The 16,179-nt window shown below is 42.2% G+C and overlaps 2 protein-coding genes across 4 annotated transcripts in view; one reads left to right on the forward strand and one right to left on the reverse strand.

The window, feature by feature from the left end:
• WDR93 (WD repeat domain 93) overlaps positions 1-12,722 on the reverse strand; it is a 486,239-nt gene extending 473,517 nt beyond the window's left edge. For 2 of the 3 annotated variants that reach the window (XM_085644426.1, XM_085644427.1), the window contains exon 1: positions 12,580-12,720. The gene's annotated coding sequence lies outside the window, so the exon portion shown is untranslated. Of the gene's footprint in view, positions 1-12,579 lie in introns of all 3 variants that reach the window. The other variant, XM_085644428.1, reaches the window with a different exon arrangement.
• An 844-nt stretch (positions 12,723-13,566) lies between these two features.
• Positions 13,567-16,179, forward strand: part of PEX11A (peroxisomal biogenesis factor 11 alpha) — a 154,042-nt gene continuing 151,429 nt past the window's right edge. Inside the window, exon 1 of the mRNA XM_085644429.1 lies at positions 13,567-14,263. Coding sequence (XP_085500555.1) covers positions 14,208-14,263 — 56 coding nt within the window. The 5' untranslated portion in view covers positions 13,567-14,207. The remainder of the gene's footprint in view (positions 14,264-16,179) is intronic.

The raw sequence follows: 16,179 nt of genomic DNA on the forward strand, positions 1-16,179 counted from the left end.
ATATCAAAGGATACCAAGAGTTGACCGTCAGCGTTGTACGGGAGATTTTCTATTTGTGATATGAAATCCATCGCATCTCTCACATACGATTGAGTTTTTTTAACCAACGGGGTGAGAAAAGAACCGATGTATTTCGCCAATGGTTCCAACAAGGAACCACAGGCTGACACAATAGGTCTTACCGGCGGGCATTCGGTATTTTTATGTACTTTGGGGAGTACATATATACTCGGAATTTTGCATCTGTCTGTGTTCAAAAATTCGAATTCATTTTTACATAGCCATCCCTGATTGAGTCATTCCAATGTAATCTCCAAAATTTCTGCCTTTAGTTTACGTGTGGGATTCTCATCTAAAAGTCTGTAGTGTATAGGGTTTGCGAGTTGTTTGAGTACTTCCTGATCATATTTATCAACATCCCAAAGTACAATTCCTCCCCCCTTATCTGCCGGCTTGATAACGATCGCCCGGTTTTCAGCAAGGTTCTTAAGTGCTAGTGTTTCTTGTTTAGTGAAGTTGGATTTATAAAAAAAAAAATTATTTTGCAAACAATCTAGCTCTTTCAATACTTGTTCCTCAAATAACAAGATCTCTGGAGGCATAACTGCACTTTCTGGTATAAAGGATTACTTATTCTTAAAACCAGTAACATTTATTTGCTCAATATATTCCTTATCGTGAAAAAAGGTTTTGAGTCTAACCTTTCTGAGAAATTGTAAAATTTCTGTTTTGGTGTCAACTGGATTTAACGGTACCATGGGTACAAAGGATAAACCTTTATGGAGTACATTCATTTCCACCTCTGATGGTGTGTGGTTGGACAAGTTATAGATAGGGATTGGTTCAGTACGTCTTTTGTATACATCTAACGTCTGTATGTCCTCCTCCGTGTACGGAAGGGTTCGGGGTCCTGGTTCTGGTATTGGTCCGGGTTTTGGTATTGGCCCCGTTGTGTAAATTGACCTGCTGATTGGTTGTAGTTTCTCCATCCCGTCCCGCCCCCTCTGCCTCTGTATCTGCCTCTGCCAAAAAAAGGTTGGGCTCTCGGGTATTGCGTGTACGGTTGGAAATTGTTATAAGATCCCTGATCGGAATCAGAGGAGGTGTCCGAGAAGGTAATGAATCTCCTTCGAGATAGTCCTCTATATTGAAGGTTGAGAGAACTTGGATTATTATTTTGGAAAAAATCTTCTTTTAGGTAGGGGTATATGTCTTCTGTTTTGAATTTTTTTATATCCCTAGCGACTTTTGTCGTTTTTTGATTGGTGGTAAAGATCTTAAATTCAGCTATGGTTTTTTCTACTGACTCTAGAAGTCCTTTTGCTTCTTTAATGGTGTTGTCTCCCAAGATTTCCTCCTCTAGTGCCTTGATTTCCCTTAGCTCTTCTTCGTTTAATCTAAAGGCAGTTTCAATGGATAGTGCCATCCAGTCTCTGGAACATTTAGTTCCTACCCCACCAAACCTGCCCAAATAGGTTTTATCAGTAATAAAGATCACTGGGATATTTCTAACCTGTAAGCCTACAGGTATCGTATTATTTTTTAAATGTTCTAGTAGAACCTGAGCGCATAATTGTCGCCACTCCAGTACCGACTCTAGAGGGTGTTACTAAAGCAAGCATTCCTAATGCTATGGCTCTACATCCAATATGGATACAATGGATTAACTCTCTTACTGCAACAGGTGTAGACTACAGATTTGACGCTGCAATACAAACACAAGCATTCCTGCAGTACAAACAAGAATATCCTCTCTGTCGAATGAAATAATGCCTCCGGATCGATATGAATGTATAATTTATACTGATAGATCTGCTCAACATGCCGTAGGATCGAAACAGCAATATTCTGTGGCATGCACAATAGTGAAAAGGCACATGCAAGACGGAAAGTTTCCTGAAAAAACAAACACACAGTCCCTAGGTAACTGTACAGCGCAGCTGGTAGAAATAAAATCCCTGATACTGGCACTACAAAATAAGGATTGCAAATTCCCCACACTCATCATTTGCGATTCATTTTACTGTGTCCAGTCGTACAATAAATACCTTCACTATTGAGGCCAAAATGGGTTTTGAGATTCAAAAGGTTGTACAATTAAGCAAAAGATGCTTTGGGAGCAAGTGGCAAAGCTGAAGAAGGCCTGCCATGGGCTCATGTTTTTCCTACATTTAGTCATCAGCGTGTTGGTGTTCACGTTGAAGGGAATTTAAGGGCAGTTGAAGCCACCAAAGCAACAGTTTGTACTGCTGCCGTTGCTGCTATCACTCGTTTTAGTACGAGGAAAGATGGAACAACTATGATAGCTGTCATTGCCACGTGCAACAGCTCAACACTACCTAAAGGCTTTCAACTCAAGTATTCCTACAAGTTAGATGCACAAAATAATCTGTAAACTCAGATTCAAGGATTGGGGGATAGAGTAATACCAAACACTGACCGCAGATTGGGATTGATACTAGCTGCAAATGAGGTTCTGGGTTCAGCGCATGCAGTGATTACTGCTACAGTTTCATTACTGAAGCAACGTTACTGGTGGCCAGGTCTCACTAAACAGACCAAGGGCTTTGTCCTCAAATGCGACATCTGCCAGCAGATGAAAGGCACCACGTAAGCACGTCCACAGCAAACACCTTGATTGATCTCAGACAAACCTCTGGCATGTGTCTATTTGGATCACTGAGGACCCTTACACTCTCACGGGGCTTAAAAGTACATCTTGGTGGCAGGAGATTTATGCTCTAGATTCCTATAGGCTTGGCCCTAGGGCTCGGCTCACGCCCAAACTGTTATAAACGATTTGTGAGTCTTTATCGGGACATACGCAATTGGCACATTACATTCTGACCACGGTCTGGCGTTTAGCTCTCGGGTTTACAGAGAAGCCATGTGAAGTTTGGGTGTGGCCTTGCGGTACTCCTCCCCCTACCATCTGGAGGGAAATTCAGTCATTGAGAGGAAGCACCAGGACTTAAAGCAATCTTTAACAACTAGGGTACTAGCCTCGGGTGGCAGTTGGGTCAATCACCTATACGGTGTCCAGAGGGCACTTAATAACATGCCAAGAAAATCCCTGAGGGGTCGTACACCCTATGAGATCATGTTTGGGGTGAGAATGTGGGTACCAGACCTCAATAGATTCAGTACAGTGGCGGCTGAAACTCCATTTGACATCATTGATCGTTTGGATGTTTTACAGGACTTGAAATAGTAGAGAGCTTTACGGAACAACATCCAAGTGAAATGCACTGGGGAAGTAAAAACAGTATCAGCAAGACCTGCCTGGGACCCAAATATTGGGGATCTGGTCAGAGAAAAAATAGTGGACAAGAAAGAATTTGGGCCTGTACCTGTCCTGGCTGTTGAAGGTACCAGAACCATACTTCTTCCGCCTCTTGCCGGTCTCTGAGACAAAAGGCTTGTCTCCATTCATCTAATCAAACTACACTATGTGACCATTTTCAACAGTAGGCCGCACGGGCTCCTAGGTAGCCTTCGATTTCCTCTTGCTACCGTACAGGAAGTTGAGATGGAAGCTTTAATATCAAACGAAGACTCCACTTTCCAAAGAGAAGCAGTAAACAACAATGAAATGATACTTCTTAATGAAACAACTACAACTGTACAGTCAACTAGTACAGAAACTTCGATTCGACAAATCGACGACATCTTTGTGAATACAACACAGATAGAGTTACAAGACCTGCAAAGCTGCCAAAAATAGACCAGACGGCGTCTGGCTACTTCGTGTATTATGACAACTTTTCATCAGATCCAGGTGAACCTGAACTGCCAACAGCAACACTCCCTTTCAAGCTACGAGTTTATTCTCTCTATCTTTGGCTGAAAACAACATACCTTGTTGCTCCCTGGATACATCTCTGGGTTACAATTGGATTTCTTTTCCTGGTACTCTGGATTGGTTTGGGGACTGGCTTTATTCTACTTCTGAATGGATGCTTTCTCCCAGAACGTTCTGCAGTACAACTTGTGAACTTGGTTCCTAAACCACATGCATCATCACACCGTGAACTAAGAGACTTGTCCCTGGTGAACATTACAGTGTTTCCACTTCCTGAAGCAATTATATGGGACAGGGTATTGTATGATGTGTATGGTCCTACTGAGCTTTTGAAAATTCCATATTTGTTTAAAATTTCGTTAAATGATATCATCACCTTTAGTTGATTGGGACATTGAAAGTATGCATAATTTGCTTTCAGACCTAGAGCAATCAGCAGCATTTTCTAATAATGAATCGTATGATGGCACAAGTAATTTTGGAGACATGTTCTGTTACCAACATTATGGTCATCAATTTTCACACAAAGCTAGTATCTCATGTGCACACATTCAATGGGAACACTGCGCAACACCAGCGAAAGGTAGTTCAAAAACATTTGCACAAAAATGTGCATCTTTTTCTGGTTTTGACACATCAGATCCAGTCTCTTATTACTGTAGGCTTGCACCTACACCTGCAAAGAAGAATATGCTCACAAATACCAAGCTGATTTACTCTGTTTCCTTTATTTCCCAACCGTCTACTATGGGTTTCAACTTTTGGAAACATACAAGAGACAAAAAATCTGTCTGGGAAACCAAAGACTGGCAGGTTCAGAGAAAAGAGGCCTTATTTAGAGCATGCCTCATACAACATCAAATGATTTTCCTGAATAAAACAGTGCAACAAACTTCCTGCCTTGGGTTAGCTAAGGCAAAAGATTTTAACATACCACGCATTCCCACATTTGCACACTTTGAACATTGGCAACAATACACAAAGTGTGGCGGGGATACATTACATGCCATGCTCCGCAATGGATCTTATAATACATCAGACCCCAATCAGCAGGGTTGGTTGGTTTTTCCCCTAGAGGCAAATGAATGTTAGTCTAGATTCCTGGGTAACTCTGGAGGGTTTAAGATCAACAGGCCTGACCTATGCTATGTTAAACCAGAACATGCAGGGGTGGTAATATCATATAGTGTTGGGAAGTTATGCTTAGATTGGCTAATGACCTCAACACTTTCCCAGGTGAAACAACATTTGTGCCTTCTGTCTGATGACCTGGATCTCAGGGATTTTTTACTGGGTCCCAGAAACCCATGTCAAAAGTCCATCGTATCTTTAACATTTCTAATACTAGTGGAATAGTGCATTTTTTTAATGTATTGGCTCTGGACTGGTTAGCACCTTTCAGACAATATTCTGAGTTATTTCATCATTCATACACTCCATGCTGGGAAGCATTTTTGGAGGGCTCCCGCTTGTCCTGCTACTTTTGGCGGGAATCCTGATTTTAATTGTTCTGCTTCACAATGGACATCCCGGTTCCATTTGGAATGGAGACAGCACTGCTTGTGCTATGATGCCGTGAGCACATGGCTCACACGTTTGGCACACTTCGAGAATTGAGCGAGCACAAGTTCTTGTCCTTCAGGCCTGTTTGGTTTAATTGCATACAACCTGTATTCTACTGCCTGCTTTGCGGCCACGCATGCGTATTAGACATATGCCTAGGACCACAACTGGTTGCGCCATTGTACATTGATATACTGCTTAACTCATTAATGGCTCATGGGTATGTTGTCCCCAGCGTCTTCTGGTGCTGATTAATGCATTTCTCGAGCCACCCTGTCATGCTTTGGCTCCTAGTGACTTGGACAACGGCTCTACGATACGAATACAGGATGCAGTCTCTCCATCAGCTGCTGCCGAGGGAATTGCATGGAATCACCTTCACTCCATAAATCTGCCTCGAGGTGCGCCTCTGGGACCGTCGTCTGCGGTCATGGACAACAACAATGTTGTGTCTGCCACCCAGAACACATGAAATAATTTTCCTTTTTCCGTGTGGGAACAATTCGACTTGTTTTATAAACTAAATTTGTCCAAAAAAGTTTGTTTTATTTTTCTTTTCCAGGCACCATGGCTTTCGGAGTGCTGGATTTCAAACAGTATAATGTATTTAAGGCTTTTATGAATATCTTAAAGGGAAGCTTGCTTTTAGACGATGTTAAGAGTAGTTTTTACCTTTTATTACATTTTATGATAAAGTGATATACTGGCTTTTTAGATAGATTTTATATATCGACCCTTAGGATGAGGAGTGGGTGTTATATTCCGGAGTTAGGCCCATTTGGCGAGACAGCTTATTCCTTACATTATGCTAGAAAAAACATCTCTGCAGTGAACTTTTGTACACATGTGCATGCACGACAATGTTGGATTTGTTTCTCTGAAACTACTTTGTTTATGCACCCAGCTTCACACAACCTTATCACGATGCCTTGAACATCATGTACTAGGCCTCTCTATGCACTAGGTACAACAGTCGTCCTATTTTCATCCACGGGGCGACAGCACTATTTACATATCAATAACATCACTAATCTAGTGCGCACATCGCAAAGGCTGCTTTTTATTATAAATAATAGGCATCCTGATAGCTTGGTAGAGGAGGCACTTCTGCTGACACCGAAGATCCCTGCATGCAGAGAAATCACCACGCACCGGTCTGACATTCCATGAGGGGTGTCCAACTCGAGACCAAGATGGGGTCCTTCACTCTCTCCCATCAGGTAATGGGGTTGTATCATCCCTAGGGGGGATTCTTGGCTCTATACTCATACACACTCTAGGTACACTCAGAGTAGGGTCCTCGTCATAGGAGTATGTTAGATAACCAGATTGCATATATGCCTGCATATATTCATTGCTTCAGCACCATGGTAGAAATGTATCTACTGTTTACTCTTTTGGTGCTTGTAATCTCCTTTATTTGCTTCTGTCTCCTAATCATTGCAGCACATGTATTTTATACAAGAATAACTAACGTTGGTTAAATAAATATATTGAAAACATCCCACTGAGTATTCTATATACTTCTCTGAGAGAAAGTAAGCATGAGTGGCTGAGCGAAAGATTCTGTGCTGTTTCCACGATCCCCGAGTGATCAGGGTTGTCATGTTCCATGGTTGCCAGAAACTGTTTGCTCCCTGGTAGGTTAGGGGGCTTACAGTGGCAGTGTGAGCTAGCTGGTCTATAGGCCAACATATCCTGCAGGGTGTTTAGAACCAGTCTAGGCACCAAGCCCTTAGTTTATGTTGTCCAAACAATGCCCAGATCCTAAGATAAGTAGGAATTACACAACAGTGCTAGGGAACAGGACGGTAATAAACAAATGTTTTAAAGCACTATAAAGCAGCAGTACTGGCCATGACATATCACTTTTTCCCCCTTATGGCAGTTGGGGGTGGAGAAAAGGCAACAGAGGCAACGAGGGAGTGGGAGGCAAAAAAGAAACACGGCTAGGCGGTGTGAGGGAATTTAGCAACACAGACAGCGCATTGGAAGGGGAATAAGCAACACTGACAGGGTGGGAGGGAAGTATGCAAAACATGGATGGGGTGGGACGGGAATAGGGAACACGGATGGAAAGTAGGATGGGAATAGGCATCACGGACGGGGTAGAGGCATTACGGATAGGGAAGAAAGGGGAATGGAATTAGCAACAAAGGTGTGGGGGTGGGTGGGAATAAGCAACATGGCAGGGGGTTGGAAGGGGAATAAGCAACATGGCTAAGGTATAAATAAACAACAAAGAAAGGGGTGGGGTCAGTTGGGGAAGAAGCAATACAAACAAAGGAGGTGGGGGGAAAGCAACATGGACAAGGACAACAGGGAAAGAAGAAAAACAAGAAAAACATAGTCCCTCAATCACAGCACCAGCAGCTGAAGGAGCCAGGTCCAGAAAAAGCAATCAGCACTTGATCCGTGCATCAGCAGAAAAAAGATGAAGTGAAGCAGGCTTGCACTCTCCAATTAGAAGGCAGCAAACGAGAGTGACAATGAAGCCCAGACACAGTAACACAGTAAGCAATGGGAGGGATCCAAGCCCCTTGTCCTGTTGCAGGCAAGACCTAAAAAGCTGCAATCACACTTAAACAATTTTCTGATGCAGTTTAGAGGTGTGTAAACAAATTTGGCAGCCAACAGTTAAGTGTAATTCTCCAAGTATATTGACAAAAAGCAGTGGCGGCATCATTGTAAGGCGCTGAGATTTGGGTTAAGCTAAAGCAGAACTATTACCGGTCATAAAGAACAACTTTTTGTGCTCTCTGCTAACACTCGGTCCCAGTATAGGCTTAACCCATTGTATTTAGAGCTGGGTATTAAACTTTTTTTTCAGAAAGACTTGCTCTGTATACTGTAGTATATTACATATGACTGAACAGGAACCATCTTGCCAGCTCATACTTAAGATCGCTGCTAGAAGCAATCATTCTGAAAGGAGTTGTTGGTGCTCACTGTGCAAGACATGTGAAGGATTTGCTCTTAGATTTGTAGTGAAGGATTTGCTCTTAGATTTGTAGTTTAGCAATCTATAGGGTAACAACGCCTCTATTGGGCCCGACATTACTAGGATTGACAATGAGGAACACTGTCGATCCAAGTTTAGCAGCATAGTCAATAAAACTAAAGTGAGTACATTGATCTCAAATTATTTGCCCGTAAAAATTCCTCTTGGGTGTGAGCCTTACACCTTTGCCTGCTGCACCCGGAAGCATAATGTTTTCTATACATAGAATGTAGGCTCAGGACCCTTTACACTAGAGCCTGTTGACCAAAGTAGGACAAACATTCTCACAAGTGATGATCGTTGTAAAAGCAGCTCGGTTTGAAGTAGCTATATTATTCTACATGGGGAGCTGTAATAATAATGATTTAAAAAACTGTGTCACACTGGTATGGGGCCCCAAGTTGATGGGCTGAGTGTGGGGTTCTGGGCAGCTGCCTACACTGCCCATGCCTGGCGCTGGCCCTGGTACCTATACAAAATTCCCAGTAATATAGAAGTAAAGTGATCTTGGGTGGGCTGGAACCAGTTGTGTGAAGAAAATGGTATGCTTTACTGCTGATGGAATTGATTTCCAGTGGAGTGATGTGGTTTAAGTTTAAATTCACGGGCGCTACAGTATTTGCCCGGATGCATAGCTGACAAGTTTCCCCATGTTCACACATGACTAGGTACGCCAGTACCGTTTTGGGACTTGTAGTTGTGGTTTTATACTAGGTTAAATAAGACTTTCCGCGAAGTTTTCTATGAAAGCAAGCATTGGCAAAGCCAACAGGTCCTGCCTATGCAATATGTTAAGCCATGTTGTACATCACCGTGGCTGCTGTCCAGCATGACTAAAAATTAGTGGGGTAAAGGACAGTGGTGTGGAGCGTCATAAAGTAGAGTAGAGTGGAGTGTTATTGAGTGGCATAGAGTGGCGTGGAGAGGAGTGAAGTGAAGTTGAATGTCATGGAGTGGAGTGGCATATATTGGAGTGGCATGGAGTGTTGTGGAGGAAGTAGAGTGGAGTAGAGTGGAGTAGAGTTGGGTGGCGTAGAGTGGAGCGGAATATCAGAGAGGCGTAGAGTGTTGTAGAGTGGAGTGGCATAGTGTCATGGAGTGGTGTAGAGGGAGTTGGGTATAGAGCTGTAGAGTGGAGTAGTGTCGTAGAGTAGCATGGAGTGGAGTGGAATGTGATAGAGTGGAGTAGAGTGTCAGAGTGGAGAAGCGTTTAATGGAGTGGAGCGTCTTAAAGTGGAATATTGTGGAGTGTCTTAGAGTGCACTGTAGTGAAGTAAAGTCAAGGACAGTGGTGCAGAGCAGATTAGTGTAGAGTGCATTGGCTTTGAGTAAAGTAGTGTAGAGTCCACTGGTGTAGAGTGCAGTGATGTAGAGTAGAGTGGTGCAGAGTAGATTGCAGTGATTTAGAGTGCAATGGCATAGATTGGAGTGACGCAGAGTAGATTGTTTCAGGGTAGAGTGAAGGAGAGTGGCGTGGTGCAAGGTAGAGTGCAGAGGTGTAGAGCAGAGAGGCGTAGACTGCCGTAGCATGGTGTAGAGTGTAGAGGCATGAAGTGCAGAGGAGCAGAGAGTGGCACAGAGTGGAGTGATGGAGAGTACAGTGGCATAGTTTCTAGTGGTGTAGGGTGCATTGACGTAAAGTGCAGTAGTAGAGTGGCGTAGAGTGCAGTCTTGCAAAGTAAAGTGTCAGAGTGCAGTGGCATAGAGATGTGCAGAGTACAGTGGTGCAGTGGCAGAGAGTGCAGTGGTACATAGTAGAGTTGGGTAGACCGCAATGGCGTAGAATGGAGTGACGCAGTGTAGATTGTTTCAGAGTAGAGTGAAGGGGAGTGGTGGAAGGTAGAGTGCAGAGGTGTAGAGTAATGTGGCGTAGAGTGCAGTGACAGAGTAGAGTGGTGTAGAGTGTAGTGGCACAGAGTGCAGTGGAGCAGAATAGATTAGAGTGGCATAGAGTGGAGTGATGGAGAGTAGAGTGGCATAGTTTCTAGTGGTGTAGAGTGCATTGACATAGAGTGCAGTAGTAGAGGTGGGTAGAGGGCACTGGCGAAGAATGGTACAGAGTAGATAGATGGGGTAGAGTGAAATTGCGTAGAGTGTATTGGTGTAGAGTGCAGCAGAGTGGTGCATAGTAGTGTGCAGTTGTGCGGAGTAGAGTGGTGTAGAGTTTGGTGGCAGAGAGTGCAGTGTTAAAGAGTAGAGTGTCGTAGAGTGCAAAGGTGTAGAGTGCACAGAGTGTATTGGTGTAGAGTGCAGTGGCGTAGAGAGGAGCAGAGTAAAGTGACGTAGAGTGCAATAGTGAAAAGTAAAGTGGCATAGAATGTTGAAGAGTATAGTGGCGTACAGCACAGTGGTGCAGAGTAGATTGGCCTAAAGTGCAGTGGCGCAGAGTGTATTGGTTTTGAGTAAAGTGGAGCAGTCCATAGAAGAGTGGTGTGGGGTAGAGTGAATTGGCATAGAGCAGAGTGGTGTAAAGAAGAGGTGCGTTGAGTGAGGCGGCGTGGAGTGGTGCAGAGTAGAGTGCAGTCACGTAGCGTGGAGTGGCATAGTGTGAAGTGGTACAGAGCAGAGTGCAGTGTAGTGGAGTGGTGTGGAGTGGAGTGGAGAGGGGTAAAGTAGAGTGTGCATGGTGTGGTAACGCACTGCCATTATAGAAAAAACATCTCCAATTGAAATGACTGTTTCATTTGCAGAGACATACAGTTTTACTGATAAAAGTATACAGGACACAAACGACTCTGTGTGTAATTGTCATCACGTATTGTATTGATTTATTTTGGTCATATTAAGATATTTGTTTCCAACACACTTCAGAATTACAAAAAAATGTGCTTCATATTGTGATTTCCATATTCTGAATTATCTGCACAGTTCATTTGCAGACATTTAAAATGTGTTTTGTGCTAGCAAAAAAAAACATTTTACAGAACACCGAGTAGACAGCTAGAAAAAATAACATCATAAAGCCTTTCTGATCACATAGGTACTCAGCAGCATTGTTACATAATTCCTATCTCTTTGAGATCAGGGAAAGAAAAGTAAACACTAAAGCTCCCTGGAAGACAGAGCCTGACATTTGACCTCTGTCTTTAAATGCACAACAAATGTGACAAGATAGGATCAAGATTTAAAGGCATGTTTACAGAAATTCAGTACTGGTGGAAGAATATAGTACATAGAGTTTGAGCAAGGGAAGGGACACACTCAAGCTGGACATCCTGAAAACAAATAAAGCCAGCAAATAGAAAGCAAGCAAATTTGAGTTACAAAGTCAATGGTAAGTGTGGAATGCATTCCCAGGAAAGCTTTCCGAGTGTCCCCAAGATGATGTTAGCAAACCTGACAGCTGCACTGTCTTGGAAGCCTTTGACCTAAAAACGGTACTGCCCTAAATAATCACGCTTGGACCAGGGAAACTTGACAGCTATCCTGGATGTAGTCACATGACACCGGGGACTATTCTATACGAATTCTAGAGACCAGCTTAAACTGGTTCAGGTATCATTCTATTGTCTGGAAACAGCTGGGTCGGACTCTTGGCTAGCTCACCCCGATTGCTAATACTAACGGCAAACCTGTGGCTTTCATTAATCTATCTATTGCAGAGAAAGTCCAAAATTAAATGTTGGTGCAAATATCTCGAGGATTGTGCAAAATACATTGAAATATGGTGAACGAAACGGGAAAATGGATACAGGGTCGTAGTAATCGGCGGAAACCCATGGGCTGAACATGTGAAATCGGGACAGTATGTCTTTATGTGAACACCAACACAACATTACCATAATATCCCTCCCACGAATACAGGGCACAAGCAACTTCGAAGGGATTTATAATACTTCAGCCTGACAAACTTGGCAGCGATGGGGATGTAATCATGTGACACCGGGGCATCATCTATACGAATTCTAGAGACCAGCTGAAACTAGTTCGGGGCGGGCATCATTCTGTCGTCTGGAAACAGAGCTGGGTCCGACTCTTGGCTACCCCGCCCCGATTGTTAATACGAACGGCAAACCTGTGGGTTTAATTATCTATCTATTCCACAGAATGTCCAAAATTAAATTATTGGCGCAAATATCTAGGGGATGGTGCAAAATACATTGAAACATAGTGAACAAAACGGAAAAGGGAGACAGGGTCGCAATAATCGGTGGAAAACCATGGACTGAACATGTGAAATCGGAACAGTATGTGAACACCAACACAACATTACCATAATAGCCCATTCACGAATACACAGCACAAGATTCTTCGAAGGGATTTAAAATACTTCACTTCGATTCGGCAACTCAGCAGTAACTGTCTGAATGTTGTCAAGTTACTATGGTGACAGTTACCGGAAGTGATTTTCTTTTATCAGAATACGAAAATTATTTCCAGAGTAGTACGGTTCTCGTATATCCTTTTTCATTTAAAAAAAAAAAAAAAAAAAAAGAAGACAGATATATCACTGAAGATGTTTTTCGATAACGTAGCCATAACGGGAATGAAAATAGAAATATTTGTATTAAACCCATTAAGTAATGATGAGTTCACCGGGTACAAGCCGGTCGGGTTTTAGACAGGCGAGGGCTCCGATAGCGCATCGTTTTGTTGCGCTATCTTAAAACAAAAATAAATAAAGGTTTCCGGTTTATTTGAAGTGCTGTCTTTTAGCGTAACTTTGGTGGCAGGATAGAGGGACGCATTCAATATCAAAGTTTAATGCAAACTGGCTGCCATTTCAAACTATTAGGAACCACCTCGATATGAAATACCTGGAGCATTACGAACAAAAATGATGTTCTTAAAATGTAATACAACTAATTAACTTTATAAGCAAGATATAATACCTATGTAAAATGCATAAGCTTATCAAATACTGTTTTATATTGATACTTATATATTTTCTCGCAAAACTGTTATTTCTACAAAACTTAAGATGCGGTTTTTAAGTAGATGTTAACTACTCGAAAAACATGGTTATTGCAGAGCTTCTCTGATTGACCACTTAAAAGCACAGCTATTTCAACATGGCCGTCAAGTTCGCCTACGACTCGTCAACAGGAAGCGACCTTCGTTCTTGAACAGGAGCCTTCTACCTAATCTGCAGAGTTCTCCTATACAACTAGAGCGCTATTTTCAATAGAGGCATCTAGTATTGGACGCCATGATGTTGGAGGACGAGCTCAATATAATGGAATTCTGTTAGGAGCCCCGACCCAGAATTCGCGTTTTTCTGTATGATTTTTTCGTGTGGTTGTATACAGCACGAACTCGACTCGAAGGTATTGGAGCGCTTTATAGGAGCACCAGTTACGTCACACAAGGATACATTCACTTCTTGGTAGGCACGGGGAGATTAAGTGATTGCCTCGAATCACAGGATGTTCAGCCGACACCGAGACTCGAACCAGGTCCAAGGTCAGCAGCTCTGACCATTACGCCACATTTGAGCATGCTAATTTTTTTATGAATAAATAGACGGTGGTCCATGCTGACGTGATTTTCTTCCACCTTTCATGCGCAATGTCGGGGAGACATTAGCTTTTATCTTTTGGAGATGGTGTTTTCTTCTGCTGGTTTTAAGGGCAGTTCCTATTTGTCCTCTGTCGATGTTTATGAGAGCACCTGTCAGGCTGAGGCATCTTGCTGCCCTAGAATTGGCATGTTACCACTATTACCTGGGGGCAAAGAGTGACTGAGTCATTGCTGCAACGCGGATCTGTAGTTTTACGCCTGCAGATCCAAAGACATTTTTATTTCTGCCTTCTTTCTGGTTTGTGCCTCGGCAAGAGCTGCAGTCCGGCTGGTGTCGTCCGGCTTCGCACAGCTTTTCCCTTGCTGGACTTGGTGTTCGCCATGGAGTCCTATATCACTTTAACCAATAAGAGCCAAGGCAGGGACAGGATCTTCAGGTCAGTCATTTTTGCAGGGTACTTTTCTTATGTTTATTACCCTGAGGTTTAAAAATCAAGTAGACGAAAAATTTGTAGAAAACGGTTCTAAAAATGAAATACCTAACGGCAACTTCCTAATTTGATCCTTGAAAATTGCGATCGCTGGTAGAATGCCTGATTTAAGAATGTATGTGTATATTGAAAACAAACCATTCTTCCCACCGGCATTATTTTTTTTTATGCGCTCACTTTAATGTTTTCCTTTTTTTCCCCAAAATGTTATGTTTCCTAATTCTGTCTAACAAAAACCCCATTCATACAGTACATATCACTTGGTAATTAGTCATTTTCTCTCTCTTCAAACATTTTGGAAGAATGGTATGACTTCATGACTATATAAGTATAGTCCTAGTTGTATAATCAGGATTTGAGCAAATTTTCTACAAAACACAAACTTCAATAAAACCATGACTCTTCAGGACCTCGTCAATGGTATAAAGTGATATGTAAATGCAAGTACAATATAATACTGTAATAAAATGGCTCGTTTTGCATGGTCACGCTAATTTTTTTTAAAAAAAGGTTTTTGTTGGTTTTAAAACTTTGTACAGTGGGATCCTGCTAACCTGGCCCCAGTGCATGTGTTCTGACCCTTAAAAACGTATCAAATTGGTTAAAAATCCTGATTGGCACATTTAAGTAAAATTTAACTCCCTAGTATGTGGTACCCAGGGACTGTAAATTAAATGTCACTAGTGGACTGCAGAACCTGTTGTGCCACCAGTAAAGTGACAATGCAGGCATGTCTTTAGCCCTACCCATGCAGCATTTTGGTGTGGTTTTAAAAATTCAAATTCGACCCGGCAAAAAAAACCTTCTGCCAGGCCTAAACCTACCTTTTTAATAGTTATAAGTCACCCTTCAGGTAGGCCCTAAACGCCCACAGGTCAGGGTGCATGGTGTTTAATAAGTATAACGTATACTTACGTTTTACATGTCCCAGCAGTGAAAAATCTACAAATTTGTTTTTTACTATGGCAAGGCTGGCTCTCCCACAGAAAAACACTTGATTACAATTTAACACCCAAAAATGTACAACTTCATTTTAGAAATTGCTAGAACAAAGCGTTCATATTAATAGTAATTCTAAATCTAGTCTAATGCCAGTATTACAGAAGAACATATTAAAAAACTAAGTGCAGTCCAGTTGACATTCACATTAGAACATTTACTACCAGAAGAGGATCTTACCTGTTATGAATATATAATAAGACAATTGGTAGAATGTCTCAGGATAAAAATTAAATGTGGTAAACTTAAGTTAGCAAGTAAGGAAAAAATACACATTAATAACAAGCCATGGTTTGACGAGGATTGTCGCAAAGTAAAAGCCAGCATTGGGTAAAAGGAAAGAAGCCTTAGAGGTAGATACAATGATGAACTGTTACTTAACCTTCAGAAACTAAGGTCAAAATATAAAACCATCATTCGAGATAAAAAAAGAACCTATAAGGACAGATCCTGGGTGAAGTTACTAGAGGTAATTGAAGAAAAAAATGTGACAGGCTTTTGGAAATTAGTACAAGAAAGCACTGGTAAAGTATTAGGGTCTTTGCAGTACTCGGTGCCGGAGGATAAGTGGGTGGATGAAATTTATGGGAAGTGGCCAAAGATGGTGCAAATAAACACCATCATATGGCCAGATGTAAGGGAAGAAGTAAAAGAGCAGTTCTCCCCCAGCCACATTAGGATTATAATATCCAGGCTAAACTTGAGCCGCTAGCCCAGATAACTTGCCGGCAGTCATTATAAAAACTAATCCTGAGTGGTGGTCAGAGTTTTTTTTCGAATATGTTCCAGGGGATACTTAACACAGGGGTCATGCCAGATAGTTGTAAAGGGGCAATTGTAAGACTTATACATAAAAAAGGCGA

The sequence above is a fragment of the Triturus cristatus genome, chromosome 3_1, assembly GCF_964204655.1.
Source record: "Triturus cristatus chromosome 3_1, aTriCri1.1, whole genome shotgun sequence".
NCBI lineage: Eukaryota > Metazoa > Chordata > Amphibia > Caudata > Salamandridae > Triturus > Triturus cristatus.